Source organism: Capricornis sumatraensis, chromosome 3 (genome assembly GCF_032405125.1).
Source record: "Capricornis sumatraensis isolate serow.1 chromosome 3, serow.2, whole genome shotgun sequence".
Lineage (NCBI taxonomy): Eukaryota > Metazoa > Chordata > Mammalia > Artiodactyla > Bovidae > Capricornis > Capricornis sumatraensis.
In genome coordinates, this window is record NC_091071.1 from 134,157,795 (window position 1) to 134,185,048 (window position 27,254).

The 27,254-nt window shown below is 41.6% G+C and overlaps 1 protein-coding gene across 2 annotated transcripts in view; it reads left to right on the plus strand.

Annotated features, from left to right (window-relative positions):
- Positions 1 to 5,506: 5,506 nt before the first annotated feature.
- The window catches only part of CFLAR (CASP8 and FADD like apoptosis regulator), a 50,711-nt gene continuing 28,963 nt past the window's right edge, over positions 5,507 to 27,254 (plus strand). The window contains exons 1-5 of one of the 2 annotated variants that reach the window (XM_068967310.1): positions 5,772 to 5,783; positions 6,265 to 6,336; positions 22,222 to 22,804; positions 24,891 to 24,996; positions 26,550 to 26,685. In XM_068967310.1, coding sequence (XP_068823411.1) covers positions 22,443 to 22,804; positions 24,891 to 24,996; positions 26,550 to 26,685 — 604 coding nt within the window. In that variant the 5' untranslated portion in view covers positions 5,772 to 5,783; positions 6,265 to 6,336; positions 22,222 to 22,442. Of the gene's footprint in view, positions 5,784 to 6,264; positions 6,337 to 22,221; positions 22,805 to 24,890; positions 24,997 to 26,549; positions 26,686 to 27,254 lie in introns of both variants that reach the window. The other variant, XM_068967309.1, reaches the window with a different exon arrangement.

The window sequence follows — 27,254 nt, forward strand, 5'->3', positions numbered from 1 at the left end:
TAAAAAAGAATAGAGTTACTGATACATGACATAATATGGATGAACCTTGAAAAATCCTGTGTGTGTTAAAACCTACCTTGCACTCCTGGGATAAATCCCACTTGGTTGTGGTGGAAACCACACTTATTTTTAAATGTTACTGGATTCAGCTTGCTAGTATTTTGTTGAGCACTTTTGCATCCATATACATAAGATATTGCCTGCAGTTTCCTTTGCTGTGATGTCTTTGTCTGGTTTGGGTATTGTAGTAATAATGGTCTCATAAATTGAGCTGGAGAGTATTCCTTTCTTTTTATTGGTTAAATTGTGTCCTACACCCTTGTCCCTACCCCAGTACATAAAGCCCTAACTCACATTCTGTAGGTTGTCTTTTCATTTTCCTGATTGTATCATTTGAAGCATGAAAGGTTTTAATTTTGAGGAAGTCACATTTATCTATTTTTTCCTTTGTTGCTAAGTCTTTGGGGTCATATCTAAGAATCCTTTGCCAAATCCAAGATCATTAAGTTTTACCCCTATGTTTTTCCTAAAAATGTATAGTTTTAATTCTAACGCTTCAGTCTTTGATTATGGTGTGAAATAGTGATCCAACTTTATTCTTTGCCCCATGGAAATATATTTGTCCCAGAGCTATTTGTGGAAAAGACTATTTCTCCCTTGGATAATCTTAGCACTCTTGTCTAAAATCAGTTGACTATACATATATGGGTTTATTTCTGGGCTCTTAATTTTGTTTCATTGATCTATATATCTATCCTTCTGCCAGTACCACACTATTTTATACTTCTTTTTTTTTTTTAACGTATTCCTAAGTTTAGATGCCCTTTATAAAGTTGTGGATTCTCTGGTATCCATAGCCCTAATTCCTAGGACCTCACAATGTTACTGTAGTCACAGATAAGGTCTTTAAAGAGGTAAAGTTAAAATGAGGCTTTTAGGATGGCCCTAATCCAATATGACTGGTGTCCTTATACGAAAACATGCAGAAAGACAATGGCATACAGAGGAAACAGCTTGTTGGGACACAGCTTGAAGACTGCTATCTAAAGTCCAGGACAGAGCCCTCAGAAGTAACCAACCTTACTGATGTCTTGGCTTCAAACTTCTAACCTCTACAACAGTGAGAAATAATTGTCTGTTGTTTAAGTTTCCCAGTCTGTGGTGTTTTGTTATGGCAACTTGTTTTGCAGTGCATCCACTTCATGTGTGAGACTTCAAATTGTTGGGGGGGGGGGCTCCCACATAAAATCCCAGGCTGCAAATTGATATCATAGTCAGTTTGCATGAAAAAAATGCAGTTCTGGCTTTTCTGTAACTTTTACAATGCCATTTGTTTCACTTTGTGAGGCACAAGATTTTCCAGACCCCAGAGGCTAGACAGGTCCACAGGGCTCAAGAAATTCCAGGACCCACTCCTTTTCTCATCTAAAGTGCCACTTGACTTGGTGGTAACAGTTGGTATGCTTGTAGGCAGGTACATAGTCCAGGAAGGGTCAAAAGTCGGTCGGAGGCATGCTCTCCTACTTCTGAAGCCTGAACAAGACAGTTTCCATTTTAATTTGTCTAACACAACCCCAGCAAACTAATACACTCCTCTTCTGTTTTTTGGAAGACTAAAGATTATTCTTCCTTAAGAGTCTGATAGAATTTACAAATGAAACTGAGTCGGAGCTTTTCTTTGTGGGTAGATTTTAAAATTTCTTCACCTTTTAAAAATTAATTAATAATTTTTTAATTTTTGGCAGCACTGGGTCTTCATTGCTGCACAAGGGCTTTCTCTAGCTGTGGAGATTGAGGGCTGCTCTCTAGTTGTATAGATCTACAAAGTGACAATCTGAGTGATTGTCTATTTCTTCTTGAGTCAGTTTTGATAATTTGTGTCTTTCTAGGAATTTGTCCATCTAGGTTACCTAATTTGTTATAGTATAATTATTCAGTGTTCCTTTATAATCCTTTTGGTTTCTGTTGGATCAATAGTAATGTACCCTATTTCATTTCTGAGTAATTTGAAATTTCTTTTCCTCTTGGTCAATGTAGCCAAAGATTTGCAATTTTTTTCACTTTTTCAAAAAATTATTTTTGGGGACTTCCCTGGTGGCCCGCTGGTTAAGAATCCACCTGCCAATGCAGTGGACATGGGTTTGAGCCCTGGTCTGGGAAGACTCCATGTGCTTCAGGGCAACTAAGCCCAAAAGCAGCAACTACTGAAGCCCAGGCCCTAGAGCACGTGCTCAGCAACAAGACAAACCACTGCAGTGAGAAGTCCACACAACACAACGAGAGAGTAGCCCCCACTCACTGCAACTAGAGAAAGCCTGAGCACAGCAATGAAGACCCAGCACAGGTAAAAAATATAGAAATTAATTAGATTATTAAAAATCAGCTTTTTTCTGGTTTAATTGATTTTCTCTATTGTTTTTCTATTCCACTTTAATCTGTATTATTTTCTTGCTTCTGGCTGCTTTAGGTTTTGTTTGCTCTTCTTTTAACCATATCTTAAAGTTGAAGTTTAGGTTATTGATTTGAGATCTTTCTTTTTGCTTAATATGGACATTTAAAGTTATAAATGTCTCTCTAAGCACTGCTTTAGCTCTACTTCACAAGTTTTGAAATGTTGTGCTTGATTTTCATTCACCTCAAAGTATTTTCAGATTTTCCTTTTGATTTCCCTTTTGACCCACTGGTTACTTAGGAGTGTGTTATTTATTTTCCACAGACTTGTAAGTTTTACCCATTTTCCCTGTTATTGGCTTCTAATTTCATTTCACTGTGGCCAGAAAACATACTTTATATTATTTCTGTTCCTTTAAATTTATTGAGGTGTGTTTTAGAGCCTAGCAGATGGTATAGCCTGGATAATATTCCATGTGCACTTGAATGTATAGTCCTATATAGTGATAATGTACATTCTATTGTTGGGTGGAGTGTTCTATGGCTGTCAGTTAGGTCTAGTTGGTTTATGGCATTGCTCAAGCCTTCTATTTTTCTTTTTGACTATCTTTCTAATTGTTCTGTCTATTATTGAAAGTAGAATGTCAAAGTTTTCAGCTGTTATTGTTGATTCTTCTATTTCTTATTTATTGTTCTAAGAACCATTGGACCTATGGAAGTCTCCATAGATTTTTTTTCTTTTTTAATCCAGTCTAGCAAACTTTCCTTTTGATTGGATCATTTAATCTATTTTAATTCAATGTTATTATTGTTACAGCTGGATTTGCATGGCTCATTTTTCTTTTGGTTTTCTATTTGTCATATGTCTTTCTTATCCCTCTGTTCCTCTTTTGTTGCTTTCTTTTGCATTAAGGAACTATATTCTAATAAAGCATCTTAATTTCTTCAACCATTTTTCACTATATATTTTTTTAATTGTTTCAGGGGTTGCTCTGAGGTTTACCATATATAGCTTAATTTATCAGAAGCAGCTTTGGATTTACACCAGTTAATTCCAGTTTTATACAGAAACTTTTCTTGTATATAGCCCTACTCCCTTCTTCCTGCACCACTACCACTTTGTGGTATTTTATTTATATATATATAAATATTATATATATATATATACACACACACACACAGTATCAATTAATGTTATACAACCAACAATACATTGTTATTATACTACTTTACAGTCTGTAATCATTTCTTTATCCCAATGTAGCTTTTCTCCCACCCACCTCTTTTGTGCTATTAGCAAATACATTACACATATTAATTTTATGTTACAGGCACAATCATCCATTATATTTTTTTAAGAAAAATTCATTTATACTGTCTCTTCTAATTATACAATTGCCTTTTCTGATGTTTTGTTTTTCTTTTGGTATAAATTTGAATTACTGTCTGGGATTATTGCTTTCAACCTGTTATTTGCTTTTGCCCTTTAGTATTTCTTGTAAGACACATCTGCTAGCAAAAATTCTTTCAGTTTTTGTTTGTTTGGGAAACCATTTCACCAACTTATTTTCATAAGATTGTTTCTTGGAGCACTTTGACTATATTATGATATTGCCTTCTGGTTTCTCTTGTTTTTCCTTAAAAGTTAGTTATTAATCTTAGTGGCATTAACTTGTAAGTCATGAGTCATTTTTCTCTTGCTGATTTCAAGATTTCTTCCTTTGACTTTCAGCATTTTTGCTATGTTGTGTTTGTAGATCTCTTGCATTCATCCCATTTGGAATTTGTTGAGTTTCCTAGATATGTGACATAGTTTTTCAATAAATTTAAAAAGTTTTTAGCCATTATTTCTTTGAATATTTTTTCTGTTCCTTCTTCACTCCCCTGTCCTTCTAGTATCCCCATATGCACATGCTGGTGTGCTTAATGATGTCCACATTTCTCTGAGGCTCTTTTTATTTTTCTCTGTTCTTGGAAACATAATCTCTATCTATCTATCTTCAAGATAGCTTATTCTTTCTTCTGCCAGTTTGAGTTTCCAGTTAAGCCTCTAATAAAGTTATTTTAGTTATTGTAATTTTCAAATTCAGAAATTTCTGTCTGGTTCATTTCTATAATTACAGAGTCACATCCCTGCTCTAGGGGCTGATTATATCTCTATTGATATTTCTATTTGGTATGACATTATTGTCATACTTTAATCATGCTTTTCTTTAGTTTTGTGAACATGCTTATAATAGCTACTTTGAATTATTTTTCTGGTAAATCCAACATCCTGTTGCTCTCAAAGACAGTTTCTGTTGCCTATTTTCCCAGTGTTTGGGTCATACTTTCCTGTTTCCTTGCATGCCTCATACTTTTTGTTAGAAACTGGACATTTCGTTTTGTATTTTAAAAATTTAAAGTTTCTTTTCTATTGGTATATAGCCAATTAACAGTTTTGTGATAGTTTCAGTTGAACAGCAAAGGGAAACAGGCATACATATACAGGTATCCATTCTCCCCCAAACTCCCCACCCATCCAGACTGCCACATAACTTTGATCCACCTGCTATACAATAAGTCCTTGCTGGTTATGTTTTAAATATAGAAAGGTGTACAGAACACTGGACATTTTAGATAATATAGCAACTCTGGACACTTGTTTCCTCCTCACTCACCGGCCTCACCAACCTCTTTTATTGTTGCGTGCATGCTTATTTATTTAGTGGCTGACTGGATTACTTAAGTGAAGGTTATCCCCTCCCACCTCCAACCCCTACCCCTTAAATTTTGCTAAACCTCTTCTGATGTTGTTATCTGGTATTATAGAAATTCAAGTAGGGCTCTGGGAAATGGAATATTTTCATTTCCAGTTATTTTTGCAACTTTCCTGTAAGTTTAAATATATTTCAAGAAAAAGTTAAGAAACTTAAAAAAATATCAGAAGAAAGTAGTTGTGAGGAATAAAGCATATAGCGCTTTTACATTTGCTATTTATTATTTTCCAGTACATCAGCAACAAAACTACTAGTGCTTGTTGCTAGAGACAACTAGAACTGCTTGGTAAGCAACCGCCCAGAGTTCATAGCAAACACGTAGAGAAGTAAAAACAGGAAATAGCCGACACAGGGGCTGTGGCCTGGCACCGGTTCTACTGGAAGGGCGGGAGAGTGGGGTCTCTGGGTCTAACATAGTGAATGTCGGACCATCAGACTTTTATAAAGTGAAAAGTTTTTATAGAGAGAGACAAGTCCAGGGAGAGGAAGGCCAGAGCGCTTGCGGACTGGACAGGAAAGCCACGTCTGCTTTCAGACTTTCGGTTTCTTTTTCTCCATCTTGCCTGCGGATTTTCAGGCGTCGGAGTGAAGTCTGGGTTGCCGCCAGAGGAGAGCCTCGCCGCAGGCTGGACGGTAGGTGCACCCCCCACCCCCACCCCGACCCTCCCACGTTGCCTCGAGTTCACCCGGACTGGCGCTTCCTGGCACTGTGCCTAGGCGGGGGTGGGGGCAGGGGGCAGGGGAGGGGTGGGACTTCTAGCAGGTGACTCAGTCCTGGAGAGAGAGAGATATATATATTATGTTCATGAATTTTTAAGTTTTTAATTGGAGGACAATTGCTTTGCAGCGTTGTGTTGGTTTCTGCGGAACAACAACCAAGAATCAGCCATAAGTATAGTACATCCGCTCCCTCTTGAGCCTCCCTCCCACCCTCCAGGCCCCCATCCCACCCCTCCAGGTCCTCACGGAGCGTGGGGCTGAGCTCCCTGTGCTATACAGCAGCTTCCCACTAGCTGTTTTACACTTCGTGGGGTATAAATGGCAATGCTACTCTCTCAGTTCCTCCCACCCTCTCCTTCCCTTCATAGATCTGTTATCTTCGGTTTGCCCCCAGGGCCCCAGACCAGCTGGAGCGCCCCGCGTCCCCAGTTCCCAGGAGGGCCGCCTGAGTCTCCCAGGATCCCAGGTACCCGTTTGGGCGCGGGATCGCCCAGACTCAAGAGACGCCCAACAATGAGTTGCCCCATTGCTCTGGGGTTCTGCGGTGCCCCAGAACCGCAATTTTGGTTTCAGATCCCCAGTGTCTTGTAAACTTTGCTTAAGGATATCCCAAGGGTTGCTCCCTTCCGGGCGTGACCTGATGAAAAGTTTGGCAGCCTTCCTTTGGCAAAGTTGATGAGAACTGGGACTTTCTGTGCTGTAGTGTGTGTCTCCGCAGAGCGACTGCTAGGACGGGAATTTTTACTGTTTTGTAATAGCCTGGTGAAGTAGGCTACTTAGGGCTTCTCTTTCCTAAAGCAGTGTGTGATGTGTGTTTTGGCAAACTGGAAGAACAGCTTGCCTTAGGAAAGTTCGCAATGACTGATTGATAAGACTTTTTGTAGAGCCTTGAAATAAACTTGTTCCTACCTCCCCCGCGTTTTCCCTTAAAAGGAACTGGGGAATGTCTGGTCAGGGCATATTTTTTTAAATATTAACAGTGGAAGGCAATCGAACAAAGGCCACTGAAATTCAGAACAAGGTTTTAGTTGAAGGTTACAGGAAGTAAGTTCAAGGACACCAAGGTTCTCCAATAGTTTCATTTGCTGACATTTGAAATTTGTTTACACGTTGAGATGAAGAGCCAATAGAGAGCTTGCTGGACCCCAACAAAACATGATTTAAAACTAAAACAGGGCTCTGAGGGTTGACCTGCTTCAGGTAAGAGATTTCAGATAAGATAAAAGGAGTTCTGGGTAATTTCCCTTCAGTGGTTCCCCTGAATAATCTTTAAAAAGTTTCTTTGGGAGAGCCAAAAAAAAAAAAAAGAAACTTGGCCTAACTCCAACACTTACAAAAGAAAAAAGGCTAGGGTTTGTAAGGGAATTTTGAAAGTGTTTGCCCTACAGAAGTTGCATTTTTAGTGTTAGCACTTGTTCTACTTATAGCTTCTGGGTTGGACATTCTGATTAAAATGGCTTTTCCTAAGGACTTCATGTTTTATATTTGAAAGTGACATTTGCACTTCATTTAACACTGTTATTTATCATCTGGCACCTGCTCTACAAGGTGAATCCACTTCACCTGCAGGCCTGCAAGGGCCCCTTGCCCCTGCCCCCTGGGAATCTTGCACAGTTGGGGTGTTGCAGGGGATAGTCGTGGGTAGTTCTTTTGAGTGGTGGCAGTGGACTTGTTCATAACTGTAAAGGAAGTATAGGTTTGGTCCCTGGGGTGACCTCAAGCCCCATTACCAGCAAAAGCTATGCCCACTGTTGTCTTGGCTTGAGACAAGTAATCCCCAACCACCCCCCACCCTGCCCCCGCCCACCACACACACCCGCCCAATGCCAGGTATGTTCTTTGCCCACACAAGGGAGAGTCTACTGTCTGGAGAGACAGCATGTGATGTGCACCTGTAGAGTTTTTAAGGTGTGGGGGCAAAGAGCCCTGGAGCAGGAAGTTTGGTTTGGGCTGTGGTTCTGGCAGGCTGCCAGGCAGGAAGCCCACAGGAGCTTCATGCTTGCCTTGGAAGCCACCGCTTGGTGCGTCAGATGCTTTCCTCCAGTTTCTGTTCTGGCCCAAGTATAGTAAGTCCCCAAAGTTCCATTCAGAGAGAATGTTGGTAAGTCCAGTTTGTTCCTAAGTCCAATAAAGTTAGCCTAGGTACCCAACTAACACAATTGGCTATACAATGGTGGTGGTGGTTTAGTCGCTAAGTTGTGTCTGACTCTTGCAAACCCATGGACTGTAACCTGCCAGGCTTCTCTGTCCATGGGAATTCTCCAGGCAAGAATACTGGAGTGGGTTGCCATTTTCTTCTCCATGGCTGTATAGTACTGTACTGTAATAGGTGTACAGTACTTTTCAAACAAATAATACATAACAAACACAAAACCAGAGCTTTCTGTTTTGTTGTTGCTCTGGGGTGAATGATATAGTCATTAATCTTTTTTCTTCTTTGGTTTTTTTAAGATCATCCATCCCTCAGTTTCTTTTTTTAAATTTTAATTTGTATTTTTTATGATAGGTCAAGAATTCTCTTACTTTTTTTTCTTTTTAATTTTGACTGCACCGAATGGCATGTGGGATCTTGTTCCTCAACCAGGGATAGGTATGATCTCAGGTGGCCTCAGCCTGCAGTGACTTGTAGGGGGACTTCTGTTCCCCGGCCAGAGGTTGAGGCTGGGTCACAGCAATGAGAGCACCAAATCCTAGCCACCTGACCAGCGGTCAGTGACAAGGCCCTGGTCCTTTGGTTTTGAGGAAAAGAATTCCCACAAAGACAGAGAGTAATGAAACAAGTTAAATATTTATTAGGAGGAAAAAGAGTACCATATGTGTGAATAGACACACGGGCAGACTCAGAGTGAGAGTCCCTGAATCTTGCCCTTGTGGCAGTTTTAATCACTTTTATGAAGCATTTCTTCTGGTTTTCCTGTGGCCAATTATTTTGATTTGCCTGGTTCAGAGTCTGTATTTGGTATATCTCAAGATCCTCCTCCCATGTGTGTGCATGCATTGTTAGCTAAAATAGGTTCTACCACAGAGGTGTTTGGGTAGAATATCTCTTGGACTTCTTCTCTTTTGACCTCTAAGTAGCCTTTCTGCGCATGTATAGTCTAAGAGGTCTCCTGACTTTGAGAATGAGAAATGTGTGGCCTGCACAGGGCCCAGCCTCCTCGCTGTCTCTTTTTTTAAGGACTAAGTGATATCATTTATATAGTAAACATTATACTAGTCCTGAAGGAGATTTATGTGGAATCATTTATGTGGAATCATTCAGGGAACCTCAAGGAGCAGAGAAACCTGAATTAGAAACCTGAATTAGGCTTTGAGAAAAGTTTGCCTGCGTGCTTGTCGTGTCCAGCTCTTTGAGACCGTTTGGACTGTAGCCTGCCAGGCTACTCTGCTCATGAAATTTTCCAAGCAGTAATACTGGAGTGGGTTGCCATTTCCTTCTCCAGAGGATATTCCGGACCCAGGGATGGAACCCACATCTCTTGAGTCTCCTGCATTGGCAGGTGGATTCTTTACCACTATGCCACCTGGGAAGCTGGAGAAAGATTTCGATATTAATTTGTAGAGGTGGAGAGTAAAGAGGACATTCCAGATGGAGGTAAGTATTCTTGCAAAGTTACAGAGTTAGGACAGAGATTAAAGTATTAGGGAAGGAGTGGGGGACAGTCCAGCTAAATTTAGGGGTTCACCTGCTATGTAAGTTTTCTGTGGCTGCCCTCAGTCTTCCTTTCTTAATTGTCCTGCTATTCTTGTCTTAGAGTTTCTGTTCACAGGGAATGAATCTCCTATCACTTTACCCATCTTCCTCCTGCTTCAGAACCCAAGCCTCTTGCATTGAAAGCACAGAGTTGTAAACAGTGGACCTTCAGTGATGTTCCAAGAAAACATTTGAAAGCTTACAGTACAGTACTTTGAAAGTACAGTAGTACAGTAAATAGCTGGCCCACAGGGGCTGGCATCAAGTGAATGTCCTGGGCTTGTAATACTGTACTACTGTATTCGATACAGTGTGTGTCCTCAGTCACTTAGTTGTGTCCAACTCTTTGTGACACCATCGGCTGTAGCCACCAGGCTCCACTATCCATGGACTTTTCCAGGCAAGATACGGGAGCAGGTTGCCATTTCTTACTCCAGGGAAGTTTCTCAAACCAAGGAATTGAACCTGCATCTCCTGCATTGGTTGGCGGATTCTTTACCCCTGAGCCGACAGTGAAGCCCCCAGGGAGCCTCACCCAGTTCTTAAACAACAGCATTGTTACCCCACAGAATTGCAAAATCTTCCTTTCACAAGCTCTGTCTCCTGGATCTGACAACCAGGTTCTGAGCATGTGTCTTATTCTACCACCATCTCCATCTTGCTTCCTTGTAGATTATGTAAGGATGAGTAGGCATGACACAAGTGCCTGCCCGCTGGGGCCCTGTAATGATGACCAGTCTGTTCGAGGCCTAGGAGGGTAAACTTGGCAGTCCTCGCCAGGACTCCACTGCAACTTAATGTAGATGAGTGGGAGCTTACCGCGTATGACAGTACTCAAGAAGAAAGTAGGTAAGGGAAGGGAGGTAATGTTGGGTGCTTGTGCTCTCTAGGGGTAGTTTGCCCTGGTGAAGATTTGCTTTGATTCAAGAGGAGTGGGCCAGTGCATTAAGCAGTTTTCCCTAGTGACTCTGCTCATGTTTCAGTACAGTTAGATGACTCACCATCTCCTTTTGGTCTAGATTCTTTCTCCTTCTGGGATTATTTCATTCCCGCATTTTCTGCAGCCCATAGGAATCAGAGAAGTGATGTGAGGTAATGTTATGTTGAAATTTGTAGGAGTTTCCATGAGAGTCATGGGGCTGAGCTTCGTCAAAGAAACTTTAGAAGATATACCTTCTAATTTTATGTCATTTTATAATTGAGATAACTATAGCTTGTGGGCAATTTGCTGTAATTGAAATGTATGATTGGGAAGCCAAATATGATAAATTTTTAATGCATCCTCTTAGCCACTGATGGGCTTCCCTGGTGACTCAGTTGGTAAAGAATCCGCCTGCAGTGTGGGAGACCCGGGTTCAGTCCCTGGGTCAGTAAGATTCCCTGGAGAAGGGCATGGCAACCCTCTCCAGTATTATTGCCTGAAGAATCCCCATGGACAGAGGGGCCTGGTGGGCTACAGTCCGCAGGGGTTGCAAAGAGTTGACACAACTGAGTGACTAAGCACAGCACAGCCACTGATACATTATGTATTTTCATATACATAATGTATCAGTGGTAAAAGTATGCATTAAATATTAAATTAAAAAATGAAACATATGAAAAATTAAAAATGCGCAATAAATAATTCCAAACTGGAATGCATTTGTGTTTCTGCTTCAATACATGGTCTTCTAGACCATTTCTGCAGCATTCCAGAAACCAGGACCCACGTGATGATCTCTTACTAAGCATGTTACTTTAAATAGTGGGCACAAAATGGCATTTTGTGCACTATCTTAGGGTTAAAATGCCTATGGATGGAGAAAAGCTGCTTTTGTTATATTGGCTGCTCAAATTGCCACACGCAGAGCCCGCACCCACAGGTTCTGTACACAAATGGAGGAGGAAGAGAGGGGTCCTGTGGATGCACTGAACTGCTATAATGTGGTCAGGATCATGTAACCTTTTCTTCCTTTATCTCTTTAGAAGCCTCTGGATGACTCTCTCAGGCACTTCGTCTTCATATGTCAGTGGGGATTCCCAGACACCTGAAAGTTCCAGGTTTACATGCTGCTCTCTGCAGCTGGCAAGGCAGGCTTCTCCACATTGCCACTCAGTTGTGTTGTATTGCTGGGAAATTACATTTGCTTGCATGCTGTGGCTCAGTGAACATGACCTTGCTTTCAGGCCATGCCATGAGCAAAGCAGTACAAAAAAGGGACTATTAAGTGTATCTGTCCTGGAATAGGTTTAAGTATGCCGGGAACCAGTCATCCTGGCAGTTATGCTACTGGGAACGTTACGTGCTTTTGATATCAGATGGTTTGCGGACAAAGCTGGCATTCTGTGAGAAACATTGAAAAGCCTGATAAAGTGACATTTTACTGTCACCTACTGGGGCTATGCTGGGTGCCGCAAAGCTTTATATACATAATATGGTGATGGAACAAAGGAACTGCTGACTAAGTCTGGGTGAGTTCTTCCCATAAAAGCTTTACATGCAGGAGACACTTCAGCTGGCCCTGCAAGCTGAGCATGGTAATCCAGGCAAAGGTGCAAAGGTGTGGGTAAGAACTCCTTGTTGAGGTTGGTTTGAAGCTGAATGTGTGAGGTGTGTTAATGAGAGGTAAAGGCAGGTGCCAGACCTGGAAGAGTCTTGAATGCAAAGGAAATTGGAACCTGCGATGGGAGGTGAGTCACTGAAAGGTCTGAATTTAGGAAAGTGCTTTGGTCCAAGCACAAACTTCAGAAAGTTCATTCTGATAGATCTCTTTGGAGATGGAGAGGCCACAGGCAGGAAGAATAGACAGACTAGCATGAGAGATGGATGCTAGGGCACCCCCTCATTTAAGAAGCAGTACAGAAAGAGTGCTGAGGGGTTGGAGAAGATCAGAGGGAGACAGTGTAAAATGTAGTGGTGTGAAGTCAGCCAAGGGAGAAGAGTTTCAAGGAAGAGTATCAGAATGCTTGGGTAAAAGAAGACTTCCCTGTGACCATGGATTTGGCCACTAGGAGGCCACGAAGGCCTCTAGAAGAGCACCATCAGGTGAGGACACTCGGGTGAGGCAAGTGAGGCAGTCATTTCAGGCCCATCACTTGAGGGGGTGTGAAAAATCAAGATAAATAATATTTTAATGCAAGATTTTGAAAACATTGACATGAATGCCAAAAATCCATGATGAAGAAAATATCAGATTTCTCAATAAAGACAGTATCCACATTAATGATGTTTCCTTTGTTTCGGGTTCCAGTATGGCACTGAGTGTCCCTGTGGAGAGGGTGTGGGGTGGAGGGGATACCAGTAGAGGCATCTTGAGTGAATTGAGACACTGAAGGACCTGAAGCAGGCATTGCAGTCTCTCCCTTTCTGAAATCCCAGCTTCACATGAAGGGAGAAAGAGTGAAAGACTGGTTAAGTCTAGGGGATCTCAGGAGGAACAGGTTTTTTGTTTTCTTTATTCTTAAGATGGAAGAGACTGAACATGTTTACAAGCTGAAGGGGGAGGAGTCCCTGAAGGCAGAGAGAGATTGATGAAAGGGTGGAGACAAGAGGGCAAATGGGGAGTGGATGGCCCAGGAAGGTGTGGGACAGCAGGGGAAGGTGGAAGGTTGCAAGAGATCACTCGATCAACTGCAAGGTCGATCGATGAGAAGTGGCTCCAGTGTGTGGTGTTTGGTTAGAAGAAAGCTGTGAGGGTGGAAGGGGTGAAGGGGCTTTTGAAAGGAACTGACCGCAGTCCTGAAATAGCATGCCAAGTAGCAGTAAGGGGCCAGCTGATGTTGAAAGTCACACAAGTGTGGGATGATTTTCCCCCTCCATTCAGCACGACTTCTACTCTAAATTTGTGAGTGTTGGATGCTCACCATCTGAAGATGGGATGCTGGCGTGACCATCCCGGTTTGTCAGTGAGGAATTTCCTGGACAATGGAAATTTTAGTGCTCAAACTGGAAAGTTCTGGCATACCAAGGTATTGCAGAGCTGGTGGTGAGGAGGCAAAAGGGCAAGAGAATTGAGGTGCTAGCCAGAAAAGGGTTTGTAGCCCTTGCTTCTAGGTCCTATCTGGGAAGCTAAGAAAGTGAGGCCGTTGCCTTGAAGTGAATTCTGAAACTATTCACTCATTCAAGTACTAATTGAGTGCTTACTAGGAGTCAGGCACTGGGGTCTATGCAGAAGATCTAACCACAAAGAAGACAACAATGTTCTTTTGGGATATCCTTCTGTCAGTTGGTGTCAGTTGGTGCTCAGGACCCATTCTCATTTAGGTCTAGAGAGTGCAAAACCACAAACTGCATTTCCCAGACTCCTTTACAACCAGGATGTGAATTAAGGTACATGTGGGCAGGATCTGTAAACAAGTGGAGGAGAGACCAAGTGGCTGGCTGCTCTTGGTTTCCCTGCTGGCAAGCATGGCGGTGGTGATGGGGTTCGAGCAGCACATTGTTAAGTCCAGTTACCAGCTGTGGGGACAGAGGAGGCAGATGGGGGGCTGATTGACCCTCTGATCTTGGGATCATTGACTGAGCTTTTTTTTTTTTTTTTTTAAGATTTCTTTATTTTATTTTTGGCCCTGCTGGGTCTTCCTTGCTGGATGCGAGCTTTCTCTAGTTGTGGTGAGCAGGGGCTACTCTTTGTTGTGGTGTGCAGGCTTCTCATTGCAGTGGCTTTTCTTGTTGCAGAGCACGGGCTCTAGGGCACATAAACTTTAGTAGTTACAGCACATGGGATTAGTTGCTCCTCGGCCTGTGGGATCTTCCTGGACCAGGGATCAAATCCATGTTCTCTGCATTGGCAGGAGGATTCTTAACCACTTGGCCACCAGGGGAGCCCCGAGGTGTTCTTCAGCTCAGTGCTACTGTTGACAGCCTCCTGCGTCCCCACTGCCTGGGCCAAGATGAGGTCTTTCTGGGAGCCCTGGCAATCTTTCTCAGAAACTCAGTTAGGAGACCATTCCTCAAGTCCTTACAACACTTTTGTAAGCACCTGTATCCACCTATATCAATGTTTTTTCTGCTCAAAACACCTGGAGTGGTTTCTTCTTCTAGAAGCTGACACCCTTTCCCTTTCCATTAACCAGTGGAAAGGAACCCTCTGACTTACATCTGCTTTCTTTAGTGTATTCAGTGATCATTCGCAACTAGTTGAGAAGTGAAACTGAAACTGCTCTGACTCTGAAGGTGGGGGACAGTTTGTACCATTGTGGAAATTTTGTGTGGGTGAGGAGACGAAGGAGAGACAGTCATTAAATTAAAATTTGCCAGAGAGGAGGTGACAGAAAGGGGAATTCCTTAAAAATTCTACAAACACACACACAGCTGCCAGTTTTGCTCTGCTGGGAAAGGTGAATGACTTAAGACGGTGGGCGTGAAACAGCACTAACAGAAGTCTCAGTCAGTCCGGAGGGCTGGGTGTTTGAAAGAAGGAAAGAGAAAGAATTGGGCTTGGACAGCTCCTTTGTCTCTAAGTGAGGTGAAGCCACTGACTTCAGAGGAGGTGTGTGGTGCTGAACTAGGAAGCTCAGGCAGGACGGGGCTGGTAAGTAATGAGCACTCTCCTTTCACCAAACCTTAAAGAACTCATTCTACCTGCCACCCCCCTCCCCATCCCTTCTACCCTATCTTTAAAAAATACATATTTATTTGATTTTGGCTGTGCTGGGTTTTTGGCATTGCTGACTTTTCTCTTGTTTTGGAGAGCAGGGACTATTCTCTAATTGCTGTGCATGGGCCTCTCCTTGAGGTGGCTTCTCCTATTTGGGACACGTGGACTCAGTAGTTGCAGCTCCCGGGCTCTAGAGCACAGGCTTAATAGTTGTGGCACTGGGGCTTAGTTCCTTTGTGGTATGTTGGATCGTCCCAGATCAGGGATCAAACACAAGCCTCCTGCATTGGCAGGTGGATTTTTTATCACTGAGAAACCAGGGAAGCCCCCCTTCTACCCTATCTCTTGAATCATGTTAAATAAAATTGGACTTGTGTTTTTTGATGGTAACTTTGGGATGCTTCTAGGCTGTCTTGTTCTAAGGATTGTCTATGTATACACCAGAAAAGCTCTGACAGCATTTTCAGTGCTATGAGATACTTTCTATATGGCATGCTCTGGTTGTTTTCATGCAGAACTTGTTAACTGAACTGGTAAGGGCTAAATGCAGTAGAGAGAGAGAGAAACTCCTTTTTTCAGTTCAAGAACGTATAGGGTTTCCTTTTGGCTCATTATAGTCTTCTAATTTTATTGCGCTGTGGTCAGAGAATGTGGTCAGAGGTGTATTTATTTTACTGTCTGTATATCTATTGCTGAGCTTATGTAGTAAAATATTACAAATTTAGTCACTTCCCCTCTGTATTTTTATTTAGTGATGTTCTGTTAATCCCACAACAGAAACCACTTTTCTGTGTTAATTATTCATTATTACTATATGTTTTAATATTTTTAATACACATATCCTTAAACAATATATGGTATTGTTACTAATATTTAGGGTCTTAATGTAAGCTGAGAATGCTCAACATGTGTGCGTGCTCAGCCGCTCAGTCGTGTCCAGCTCTTTTGCGACCCCATGGACTGTAGCCTACCAGGCTCCTCTGTTCATGGGATTTCCAAGGCAAGAATACTGGTGTGGGTTGCCATTTCCTTCTCCAGGGGATCTTCCCGACCCAGGGACTGAACCTGCATCTCTTGTGGCTCCTGCATTGACAGGTGGATTCTTTACCGCTGCGCCAGCTGGGAAGCCCCAAGTTATTACTAACATTAAAGATTTTCAGTTCAGTTCAGTTCAGTCACTGAGTCGTGTCCGATTCTTTGCGACCCCATGAACCGCAGCATGCCAGGCCTCCCTGTCCATCACCAACTACGAGAGTTTACCCAAACTTATGTCCATTGAGTCAGTGATGCCATCAAACCATCTCATCCTCTGTCGTCCCCTTCTCCTCTTGTCTTCGATCTTTCCCAACATCAGGGTCTTTTCAAATGAGTCAGCTCTTTGCATCAGGTGGCCAAAATTTTAGAGTTTCAGTTTCAACATCAGTTCTTCCAATGAACACTCAGGACTGATTTCCTTTAGGATGGACTGGTTGTATCTCTTTGTAGTTCAAGGGACTCTCAAGAGTCTTCTCCAACACCACAGCTCAAAAGCATCAATTCTTCTGCTCTCAGCTTTCTTTATAGTCCAACTCTCACATCCATACATGACTACTGGAAAAACCATAGCCTTGACTAGATGGACCTTTGTTGGCAAAGTAATGTCTCCACTTTTTAACATGCTCCCTAGGTTGGTTATAACTTCCCTTCCAAGGAGTAAGTGTCTTTTAATTTCATGGCTACAGTCACCATCTGCAGTGATTTTGGAGCCCCCCCAAATAAAGTCAGCCAGTTTCCACTGTTTCCCCATCTATTTGCCATGAAATGATGGGACCCAATGCCATGATCTTCGTTTTCTGAATGTTGAGCTTTAAGCCAACTTTTTTGCTCTCCTCTTTCACTTTCATCAAGAGGCTCTTTAGTTCTTCACTTTCTGCCATAAGAGTGGTATCATCTGCATATCTGAGGTTATTGATATTTCTCCCAGCAATCTTGATTCCAGCTTGTGCTTCTTCCAGCCCAGCGTTTCTCATGATGTACTCTGCATAAAAGTTAAATTAGCAAGGTGACCATATATAGCCTTGACATACTCCTTTTCCTATTTGGAACCAGTCTGTTGTTCCATGTCATTTCTAACTGTTGCTTCCTGACCTGCATATAGGTTTCTCAAGAGGCAGGTCAGGTGGTCTGGTATTCCCATCTCTCTCAGAATTTTCCACAGTTTATTGTGATCCACACAGTCAAAGGCTTTGGCATAGTCAATAAAGCAGAAATAGATGTTTTTCTGGAACTCTCTTGCTTTTTTGATGATCCAGCAGATGTTGGCAATTTGATCTCTGGTTCCTCTGCCTTTTCTAAAACCAGCTTGAACATCAGGAAGTTCTTGGTTCACATATTGCTGAAGTCTGGCTTGGAGAATTTTGAGCATTACTTTACTAGCAAGTGAGATGAGTGCAATTGTGCGGTAGTTTGAGCATTCTTTGGCATTGCCTTTCTTTGGGATTGAAATGAAAACTGACCTTTTCCAGTCCTGTGGCCACTGCTGAGTTTTCCAAATTTGCTGGCATAGTGAGTGCAGCACTTTCACAGCATCATCTTTTAGGATTTGAAATAGCTCAACTGGAATTCCATCACCTCTACTAGCTTTGTTTGTAGTGATGCTTCCTAAGGCCCACTTAACTTCACATTCCAGGATGTCTGGCTCTAGGCGAGTGATCACATGATATGCATGCTTTAGCAGCTTTTTGCTTTAGCAGAAATATTTGTTTTATTTTTTGTCTGTTTGTGAGATTCATTCATAATACCTCATTTTGCATGGCCGTATTGTATTTTACAAAGGACTGGGACCTTTATTCAGTCTCTTTTAATAGACTTGTAGATGGTTACCATTATTATGTGCTAAGATTTACTGATGCTTGGAACATTATGTACATATCTTGATATTCTAAAAATTTTAAAAGTATATTCATTTAGGAATAAAATTTTCATGTCATAGAGTAACATATGCTTTCATCTTTACCAGGTACTGCCAACTTGTTCTTTGAAGTGGCCCAATCAATTTATAATTTCTCTAGCCGTGTGTAAAGTTTCTAATTTCACTATATTTTCTGTGACATGTAGTAACAGATTTGACCAATGTGAAATAATATCTCACTGTAGTTAAATTTGCATTTCTCTGAATACTATTTTGCCTTCAATATCTTTTCATATGGTTTGTGGCTGTTTGGGGTTTCTTCTTCCGGGAATTGCCTATTGCTTATTTTCTCCTTGGGTTGCTTGTCATATGCTTATTGATTTGCAGAAATGCTTTCTATTACATAATTCTTAAAAAATCACTTTTGTATTTGTAGGTTATCATAATGTTCTTGGAGAATCTTTTCTAGACATTTTATGTCCAGGACTTTAGTACTTGTGGGTGGCTTGTAAATGGTATGAGGAAAGGATCCCAGTTTATCCTCTTTGTATGTACGGAAAACTAGTTGTCTCAGCACCCTTTCTGAACATTAATGTTCTTTCCCTCTTGATTTACAGGACCACCTTAGTTGTCAGTGTGTGGATTTATTTCTGAGTTCTCATCTATGTATTGGTTGTTCTATTAGCTATTCCTGTGTCATTCTTTCTGACTTACTTCACTCTGTATAATAGGCTCCAGTTTCATCCACCTCATTAGAACTGATTCAAATGCTTTCTTTTTAATGGCTGAGTAATACTCCATTGTGTACATGTACCACAGCTTTCTTATCCATTCATCTGCAGAGGGACATCTAGGTTGCTTCCATGTCCTGCCTATTGTAAACAGTGCTGCGATGAACATTAGGGTACACGTATCTCTTTCAATTCTGGTTTCCTCGGTGTGTATGCCCAACAGTGGGATTGCTGGGTCATATGGCAGCTCTCTTTCCAGTTTTTTAAGGAATCGCCACACAGTTCTCCATAGTGGCTGTACTAGTTTGCATTCCCACCAACAGTGTAAGAGGGTTCCCTTTTCTCCACACCCTCTTCAGCATTTATTGTTTGTAGACTTTTTGATAGCAGCCATTCTGACTGACTCATTGTGCTTTTGATTTGCATTTCTCTGATAATGAGTGATGTTGAGCAGAAGATACTTATTTTTAAACTCTTTCAGATACAGGTTCCTAGTATGTGAGTTTCACTTTGTCTACTGTCATGGTGCTTTTTTTGTTTATGCAGGTGATTTTTAATCATGGACTCACCTTCAGCAGAATGTATGTCTCATATCCTCTGGGTTGGGAAGGTGACCTTATGGGGGTGGCTTGGGCTTTGCCTCTTAAGACCTTACCGAACTTCCTTAGTCTGAAAGTAGTTTTTATGTTAATTTCTTGGTTTGGGATTAAAAGAAACTGTAACAAAGTAGTGAGTATTTGGACTGTAGCCCCACTTCTCCCTTTCATGCTCCCTTCTTTCAAGTGCTAATCACTGCTAGCCTCAGTTCACTGTCCCCAGCACCGCCCCAACACATAAGCACTCGTATTTTGCTGCATCTGGTTGGCCTGAGTCAGCACAGGAGCTGTAGTTTTCCTTTTGATATTTTCTTTGACTATGCCAGATGCTACCACTGAGTAATTTGGATTTTGCTGCCAAACTATACTTCTATTAGTACAGAGGGAAGACAGCACTCCAGTTCTCTTGCTGAGTGTACGTGACTGGCAGAAGGCAGCCTTGGGTGTAATGGCTAGAGGAAATGAACTGAGCCGATAATATTTTAAGAAGCAATTATCTAATTTTGTTAACTCTTGATGGTATTATTATATCACTGATGGTTATGAATTTTAAAAATTACTGTTTTTAAAAAGAGGGAATTGAACATTTCATTTCTAATAGCTCTGTTTGGTTCTTTTTCAGTATGTCTAGTGAATGTACATAACATCTCATTGCCTTTTTTAAAAAAATAATTTTATTTACTTTTGGCTGTGCTGACTTTCCTCTAGTGGCAGCATGAGGGAGCTACCCTCTAGTTGCTTCTAGTTGCTTCCCATTCTAGTTTGCCCTCTAGTTGCTTCCCGTTACAGTGGCTTCTCTTGTGGTGGAGCACAGGCTCTGGGGCTCACAGGCTTCAGTAGTTGCAGGGCATGGGCTCAGTGGATCCGGCTCCAAGGCTCTAGAGCACAGTCTCCGTGGTTGTGGTGCACGGGCTTCGTTGCTCCACAGCATGTGGAATCTTCCTATCAGGGATCAAGCCTGTGTCTTGGATTCTTTACCACTGAGCCACCAGGAAAGCCCCTTGTTTCTTCTTGTGTTTACTTATTTTATACTTTCTAGTGTGTATAAATATTTTATAGATTAATTTATAATAATAGCTACTGCAGAATTATGACTTTTAATGAATAGAAAAAGAACTTGCCTTCCTTTTTTGGAAACTAGTAGGTAAGTTTAAAGTCTTGTTAGCCTGTGAGTAGAGTACAGGTTTAGCCTCTGCAAAACACATAAAATTAGCATTAAGCTTTCAGATTAGAAAAATGAAGTAGTCTGAGTACCAGTTTTTCTACTTTGAGTAAACAATCATTTTAAATTTCATTTCTCCAGTTATGCAGAATGGCTGTGTTTAAGTGAGGCTTGGATGAATGAACATGGGATTGGCATAGACACATTAATACTTATTAACAAGCCTACATTAACTAAAGTGTCTATTTTATTAAAAACTAACCCTTTTAGACTATTGAGAGGAAGGCTAGTGTGAATGGTATGCATGAATGGCTTATTTTAAAATAAGATATTAAAAAAATTTTTTTAATGAAATTTTAAATAAACATAATTTTGTTAATTTCAGACACTAAAGTACTCATTAATATTTCCATTGGTGGGGAACTCTGGAACCCTAGGGAAATGGTGTCTCCTCTAAGAATCTTTCAATTTTTCTTATTTTTGACAGCAAGGGCTATTTAACATCCCATATATCCCTTTTTGCTTTGACTGCCAGGAAGCTCGGGACACATTCAGGGTCTGCTAAAATCTGTTTAGGCCTTTCTGGCCTGCATATTTGCATTGTATTCTTTATCCCTCCACCTCATTTTGACTTTCTAATCTAATTATTTTCCTCCATGTTCTCATATAATTTTTTTTCTACTTATGTGTTTGTTGTAAGATGCCTCATCTTTTGTAACCCAAGATTGTATATCAATAAATAAAATAGAATTGGTGTTCCTTTCAGTAAATCCTGCTAGTTTAATACACGTGTACACAAATATGCAGCAACAGTTATCAACCTACAGTTAGGTTGTTTTCCAATTATTTTTTGCTATGATTAGCTTTTAATCTGAAATGTTCTCTGCTAGAAACCGACAGGGTATTATACCAGAATGTAAAAGCTTATTTAAAATAAAATATAGCTATGAAACTTTAAACAGTGACCCCCATTTATAACTTAAATTTGGAAAGAAAATAGGTTGAGTTCCAATGGAAGAAGTTATGAATACACCCATGGCATGAACACCCCACCATTCCCACCCAATTCCTGGATCTTGCTGCAGATCTGCTCACCCTCCTTTTTTCCACTGATGCGATCAGCAATGCTAGTGACAATTGCTGTCCAGCAATGTGTTGTGAGTATGGGCTTCTGACCCTCCCAAGGGGCTCAGGGTCCAAAGAGGTGATCAAAACTTGGCAAGGCTTATGTTCAGCTATGGTGACGGGTCCTGTGAGCATTCATGATGACACTGTGTAAAGTGCCTGCGACTTTGGGGGATGGCAGCAGGTGTGAATGAAGGGTTTCCAAGTAGGAGAACAACTGGAAAAAAAAAGGGTGAGGTAGAGACAGAAACCGGTTTTCTCCCATCATTTTTAGAGTCCCCTTTGCTAAGATTTGTGTTTGTTCAAGCCTACCGGGAGTTCACCAAAAAGGGGTTAACCCCCGTGACCTCAATTGCTGTGGTCCAGAGAGCAGCCTAGTCATTGGGCTTTTCCTCTGCCCCTCACCATTCATCTGACACTTTGTCATTAATTCCTTAGTAGTGATTTTCCACTTACCACACTTAACACTCTGATAAATTGTGATAAAGCACGTGGGATTTTTTTTGGAAATAATTTGTCTCTGGTTTCATTTCTTTTAAAATGTAGGTTATCTTCTTTGTCTGTCCTGATTTAGGGATCAGTTGCTTTGTCTCCGGAAAGGATCAGTCCTGTAGACTTAACAACATGAGTTTAATCTGCTAAATTAGACCAGCAAGAAAAGAAGAGCCTATACTTGGACTTTGAGGCATACGTTATTTTGCTAGGAGGATTAAAAAAAAAAAAAAAAGTTCCCTGTTAACCACAGAACTCCTCCATTGGAAAGGATTTTGAAAGAAATGAAGAAAACCACCAGAAATGAAATCAGTAGCTTCATGGCCTTCTGTTGACTGGACTAGACTTTTCTTCCTGCCATTCCTTGGAATAACACTGTACAGGATGTCTGCTGAGGTCATCCATCAGGTAGAAGAAGCACTTGATGAGGATGAGAAGGATGCACTTCTTTTTTTGTGCCGAGATGTTGCTGCAAATGCGGTTCCACTGAATGTCAGGGATCTTCTGGATATTTTAAGAGAGAGAGGAAAGCTGTCTTCTGTGAACTTGGCTGAGCTGCTCTACAGAGTGAGGCGGTTTGACTTGCTCAAGAGCATCTTGGATATGGATACCCTGACAGTGGAGGCCCTCCTGCGCAGGCACCCACATCTGATTTCAGACTATAGGTAATTCATCAGCCCCTCCCGAGGCTGCACCAGTAGGAGGGAGGGAGGTAAGAATGTCTAGACTTCAGAACCATAGAAAGGAGGACATTAAGAAAAGCAGGATCATCCCTTTACCTACCCACCGTTTTATTGCCCTATTGATGTTCATTCTTCTGAAATGTTTGAATCCTTAGTACATGTTTGCTTAAAGTAACAGGGTAGAAGGTCAGAATGAAACTGGAAAGGACAGATGGTATGTGTTTGCCTGATGGGTAGAATGGTAGAGAGACAAATGACTAAGAGCTAGTACTGTTGCAGGCTTCTAATTATGGGATCTTTGCTAGCCTGTGATGTCAGAGCTGGGCAATTTCCTGTTCTGAGAAAAGAAAACAACAAGCCTGACAGTAATCTTCCTGACCTTTGTAGAGCTTTGTGATCCTTCCTGAATCCCCTCCGGTCTTTCCCCTGCCAAGGAAGTTAGTGGGTGAGCTAGCTTTCTGTGAGTTTCTGTGAGGTCCCTGCTCCAGGAGGCTCTGGAGAGCCCAAATTGAAGGTTTCTTCAATTAACCACATCTAGACTCCCTTAAATTCAGAGAGGAATGGCCACTGGACTTCCCTTTAGTTCAGATAGCCTTTGAATTGTTCCTTCCTCCTGGTCACAGAGCGTTCTCTTGGAGGCTCAAAGGAGCCCAGAAACCACAGGAAAGGCTGCATTTCTGGGGAAAGAAAGATAATTTGTAACCTTAAATTTGTGATTCTTTTTTCTCTGGACCACCCCGGTCTTTAGTTATATCATTAAGGTATATTTGGAAATGATATACATGATTTAAAACTGTATTAAAGAGAGTTGCAAGCAGTGTGGCCCTTGGAACGTGGATGAGACTTGAGATTAAAGGTCTGTTTGAAGCCTCAGAACCAATTACAAGCCACATAGGTTGAGCCAGCCACTGCCATCAGTTGGGCCTTCATTTTCCTACTTGTGAAACTAAGAATAATATCTGATTTCACAAGTGTGTTTGTAAAGATTGTGATAATTTAGTTTGTGAAGTACTTTTGAAAATTATTATATTTTAAATTATATAAAGAACTTTTTAAAACCAGGTAGCGGTCTACCAATATAAGGGTTAATTATTGTTGTTGCTGTTTTTCTTAATCATCTTCCATTTCTCCAACCATTATATGATGTCAGAAATCTTAAAGCTTTTCAGGAGGCACTGATTGGGTTTTTGTGAAAAAGTCAGGGGACTCTCTCCGTTTTCTGTTTCCTTGCTGAAGTGAATGGAGGCAGTTTGGGGACCTCTGAGTAGAGAGGCCAGGGAGTGCTAGATTCACTTATTCATCCACTGAGTGGGCTTTATTGTGGGTTGACATATGCGAGGTGTTTGGTAAGCGCTAGAGCAAAACGAAGAATCTTCCATCCTCAAGAATCTGAGAGTCTAATTGGGAAAATGGGCTTCTAAGCAGTGATGCCAATGACCAGGCACTAATGACAATCATGAGATGTCCTTGGGAGCCCCGATAAAGCATGCTGGTACTCCAGCTGTAACAGAGGTGGCTATGTGAGGAGGGGCTTTCTACACAGTCACAATTCCCAGAATGTAGGTGCCTTTTACCCTTTGAGTTCTGGAGCGAGCCAGGACAGCTTAGGCGTTACTTCGCTTCACAATCTTGTGATTGAAAGTATTGTCCCTGTATTAGCAGCTTCAGCATCACCCGGGAATTTGTTAGACTGAGAGGATGAGATCATTTTGAATTCTATTTACATCTTTCATCTTAGTCATTTAGGTTCTTCATTTATTTCACTTATAACTTCTGGGAGAGCTAGGGGATTCTTTGGGGAAGTTTTTATTCTCTTGTTCTTTTCATAGCAGATGGAAAAAGAGGTACCATGTTCTACTGAAAACTCAGAAGGGATAAGTTTCCTTTTTGAATTGCCTGAAGATCTCCTGGGGTGATCTATGCTTTCTGTTTTCTGGGGGACACATTCAAAATAGGGGCAAGAATTAGTATTTTAACCAATTTTTGGCCTAGAGGAGACCTATACTCTTAGTATATTCTCATTAGGACTTGTGTCTGAATTTACTAAAGAACCTTGTCTGGTTTTCAGGGTGCTGATGATGGAGATTGGTGAGGATATGGATAAATCTGAGGTGTCCTCACTGATGTTCCTCATGAGAGATTATACGGGCCGAAGCAAGATAGCCAAGGATAAGGTGAGTTTGCTTTCTTTTTCTTGATTCATGTTCCTAAGAGTCTTATCAGAAGTTGGGAGTTGTTCTCTATAGTATGAAGAAAGGGACTCGGCACTTGAAGCAACAAGGCCCACATTGAGGGTGAAGGTGGGAAGGGAGCAGAGTATGAGGGTTTTTTCATAGTAACACTGATGGGAGGAAAATTGGTTCATGAATTGAGAGGCAATAGAGTGATGTTGGCTGGTGTGGCCCTGGGTGTTTCATCCTTGTATTTTATCCTTTATTTATGTAACATCATAGGTCTGGCTTATATACTCCAGCTTCTCTCCCTGGTTTGGCAGATCATTTGGGAGGGTTAGGAGTCCCATCTGCTCACACTGAGTGGAAACAGATGGGAAGTGCTGGTGCACTGCCATCTTGCTCTCTGCTGTCTCCCTCTCCTCAGCCAGTTCAGGGTCCGTGTGGAGTCATCAGGCTGCGGGGGAGATGGGTAGGGGAAGGTCCTTGAGACTGATGAATCCAGAGAGTGGCAGAAGTATAGATTTGCAGTTGAAAATGAGCTAAGGGTGAAATCTCAGGGATGCTGTGGTCACTGGAAAAGTATTTAGCTCCCAGCTGGCCTGATCTGTACTTCCAACCTGTGGACAGGCCAGGAAGAGCTCGGGTCTCTAGTATCAAGGACCTGCTTCTGAGGACTCTGGTAAATCATTGCTTAAGAATCTCCTCACGTTTCTTAATGATTGTTGTTTCATTTCTGACATCTAGGAATATTAGGGCAACTGTATGCCCCCATTATCAAATGCAAAATGGAAAGTAAAATAAAAAAAAATAAAACTCACTTTAAGGCGTCCCCTAATCCACTTATTTCTCAATCATTTATTTAGATTTAATTATGATTATTAATTAAAAAATAAAGATAGCACATTAGTAACCAAATGTTAAACAGAAAGAAAATAAAACCAAAAGTGATGCCTATTTCTGAAATGTAGTTCTTTCACAATCCCTATGTTCGAGGCTGAACAAGTAGCAAAATACCCTAACCTTGTAATTTTACCACCTCATGTCTGTCCACTGTATCAGAATGAACTGGAATTTCCAGCATTGATTAAAATATTTTAGGAACTTCAAGACTATATCATTTAGAATTTTTCTAGTAAAAACATTTCCCCAGCTACCTTCTCACTTCCCTTTTTCAGTAAATCCCTTAGAGTTTTCAGTATGACACCAGCCTGGCTTTTGGGAAGAGAATTAACACAGGAGGATTTTATTTTCAGGCCTGCTTTCTTAATCCTTCATGCAAAAAAAATGACTCATGCATCTATTCCCAACCTGGGTACAGGTTGGTCCCCCCCAAAGACTTACCTCTTTCCTGGGTAAATTCCAGGAGTGTAATTTGCTCATGGTCTTGGAGAGACAATAAAACAAAGCACTCTGGTTTAGGATCCCTGAAGGTCACTCAGAGGGCTCCTCTGGTCACATTTTCTTATTGTTATAAATTATGCAGCCTGAGGTTTGCATATGAGGCCTGATGGTCAGCCTTACTGACATTTGTTTCCTGTTGATGGTTCTCTTAGAGTTTCTTGGATCTTGTGGTTGAATTGGAGAAGCTAAATCTGGTTGCTCCAGATCAACTGAATTTATTAGAAGAATGCCTAACGAACATCAACAGGATAGACCTGAAGACAAAAATCCAGAAATACAGGCAGTCAGGTGAGCAGCATTTTGGCCCTCTCTGTGGCCTAAGGAAGTACCTATGTGTGGTGGGTAAGTTTGGTAGAGATTCACATGTACAATGGGTGGATGGAACAGAACCCAAATGTCCATGGCCCTCACCAGCCTGACGCTAGCAATCAGAATTCTTTATATCCTCTATACCCCATATCTGCTAACTTCATCACCCAGCACCCCTGACCACAGAGTCTTGGCCCTCTGCAAAATGCCACCAAGCAGTTCTTAACATTCTGGTCTTCAAGAAGGAGTCTGCACCCCAACTTTCTGCACTGGCTGGTGGCACTATGTGCACTCAAGGCTTCTGAGTCTATGCCAAGCCCTGCTGCCTTGCCTGACCACCATCCAAGCTCTGGAGACATCCTGTCCCTGGGGTCCTATAACTGCCTTGCATATAACCTCCTCGTGGAAAGGGGCATCTTTTCTGCTGAACCCCTTCCATAAAGGGGACCAGTGCACACTGGCCTTCTCTCTCATGGCACGCCTTCCCATGTCTCTTATTTATTTATTATTTTATTTTATTTTTAAATTGGAGGCTAATTACTTTACAA